Source organism: Seriola lalandi, unplaced genomic scaffold (genome assembly GCF_002814215.2).
Source record: "Seriola lalandi dorsalis isolate HSWRI2012SDOR001 ecotype SW California unplaced genomic scaffold, Sedor1 jcf7180002054720, whole genome shotgun sequence".
Classification (NCBI taxonomy): Eukaryota; Metazoa; Chordata; class Actinopteri; order Carangiformes; family Carangidae; genus Seriola; species Seriola lalandi.
This window is the reverse complement of record NW_019525273.1, coordinates 313,814-315,152: the sequence shown is the minus strand read 5'-3', so window position 1 is coordinate 315,152 and position 1,339 is coordinate 313,814. Positions and strand designations below refer to the sequence as shown.

At 38.1% G+C, this 1,339-nt stretch overlaps 1 protein-coding gene across 1 annotated transcript in view; it reads right to left on the bottom strand.

The window, feature by feature from the left end:
* Positions 1-1,203: 1,203 nt before the first annotated feature.
* LOC111668159 (uncharacterized) overlaps positions 1,204-1,339 on the bottom strand; it is a 3,525-nt gene continuing 3,389 nt past the window's right edge. Inside the window, exon 8 of the mRNA XM_023424125.2 lies at positions 1,204-1,295. Coding sequence (XP_023279893.1) covers positions 1,204-1,295 — 92 coding nt within the window. The remainder of the gene's footprint in view (positions 1,296-1,339) is intronic.

Below are 1,339 nucleotides of genomic sequence, written 5' to 3'. Positions count from 1 at the left end.
CATAGTCGACTTCCTCACATACCTCTGAAACTGTTCAGATCAAACACCAGTGTTTAAATATCTGCAGTAAATTAGCTTTTATTCACAGTGTTACTCCTGATATGTTGAGCAGACTGGAAAATACATCAGAAGGTGAACATGAATTTTCATCTGTTGAAATGCATTTACTGCCAGTGTGCTGTCATGCTTCAAAAGAATCAAACAGTATAGATAGATAGATAGATAGATAGATAGATAGATAGATAGATAGATAGATAGACTCAGAACATATTTACATACATCAACATATCACATGAATAAAGTTCTGATCAGTAGCTACCTACTATAGTTTGTTGTTGAGATTAGCGAGCTACGCAGGTTAGCATCACTGTGGCAGAGCTGACACACTTATGAATATTTAGAAAAAAATAAAACAGGATGCTGCAGCACAAAAGATGAGAAGCTTGTGAAGTTTTATTCTATTAGAAAACATCTTACCTGCAGACAAAGAAGGATTTGGATTTTTGAAAGCGACAGTCTGCTGCTGTGTGTTTCTGTTCATCGTGAACAAAGCATGAAGTTCACCAGTAATCCTCTATGAAGACTGAAAGACAAGTAAAAAAAAAAGTGAAGTCTACCGATTATAAACCTCTCAGACAAGTAGGTGGGTGGTAGTTCTGCTTTTTTTGTGAGTTTGTCTTTGTTTAGCAGCTAATGTAAAGTTGTGATGGGAAGTATTCTCTTTTAATTGATTCAGTCCAGACTGTCTCTGACAGATCCTCTCACGCTGCTGCAGGTATCAGGTATTCTTAAGCATTAATGATCATGAAGAAATCAATTGTTGAGAGACAACACCTCAACGGATTTCAACATGATCGGCCCTTTATGTCAAACCACCGAAAAACTTCCTTTGTGAGACTTCCTGTCCCTCTCTGGAGCTCTGTTGGTGCTGACGTTGGCTGTGTGAATGAAGACTGAGGTCTAAAAGGACATAGAAACATACTGAGACCAGACCTTCCTCTAACTCATCTTGATTAAATATGTTACAACATCCTATAATATTAACCTTGTTCTTCCTGACTTGATTAAAGCTGACTGACGTTTCCAAGGAGCAATTTGCAAGAAAAAGTCAGTAACGACATTGTGTGGCAGCATTTTTATTCACTGTAATGGACTACATTAATTTGCTTCTACTCATCTGTCACGTCTACACAAAGTTAATCTTTACATCAGAACACAAACACTCATGAGCACAGCCCAGTAACATTTAGTGGAGCGGTAACACAGCTCCCTCTGGTGGCCGATCAGAAGCGACACTGTAAAATGTTACATACAGGAAATTGAAAACTGAAGCAGTCTT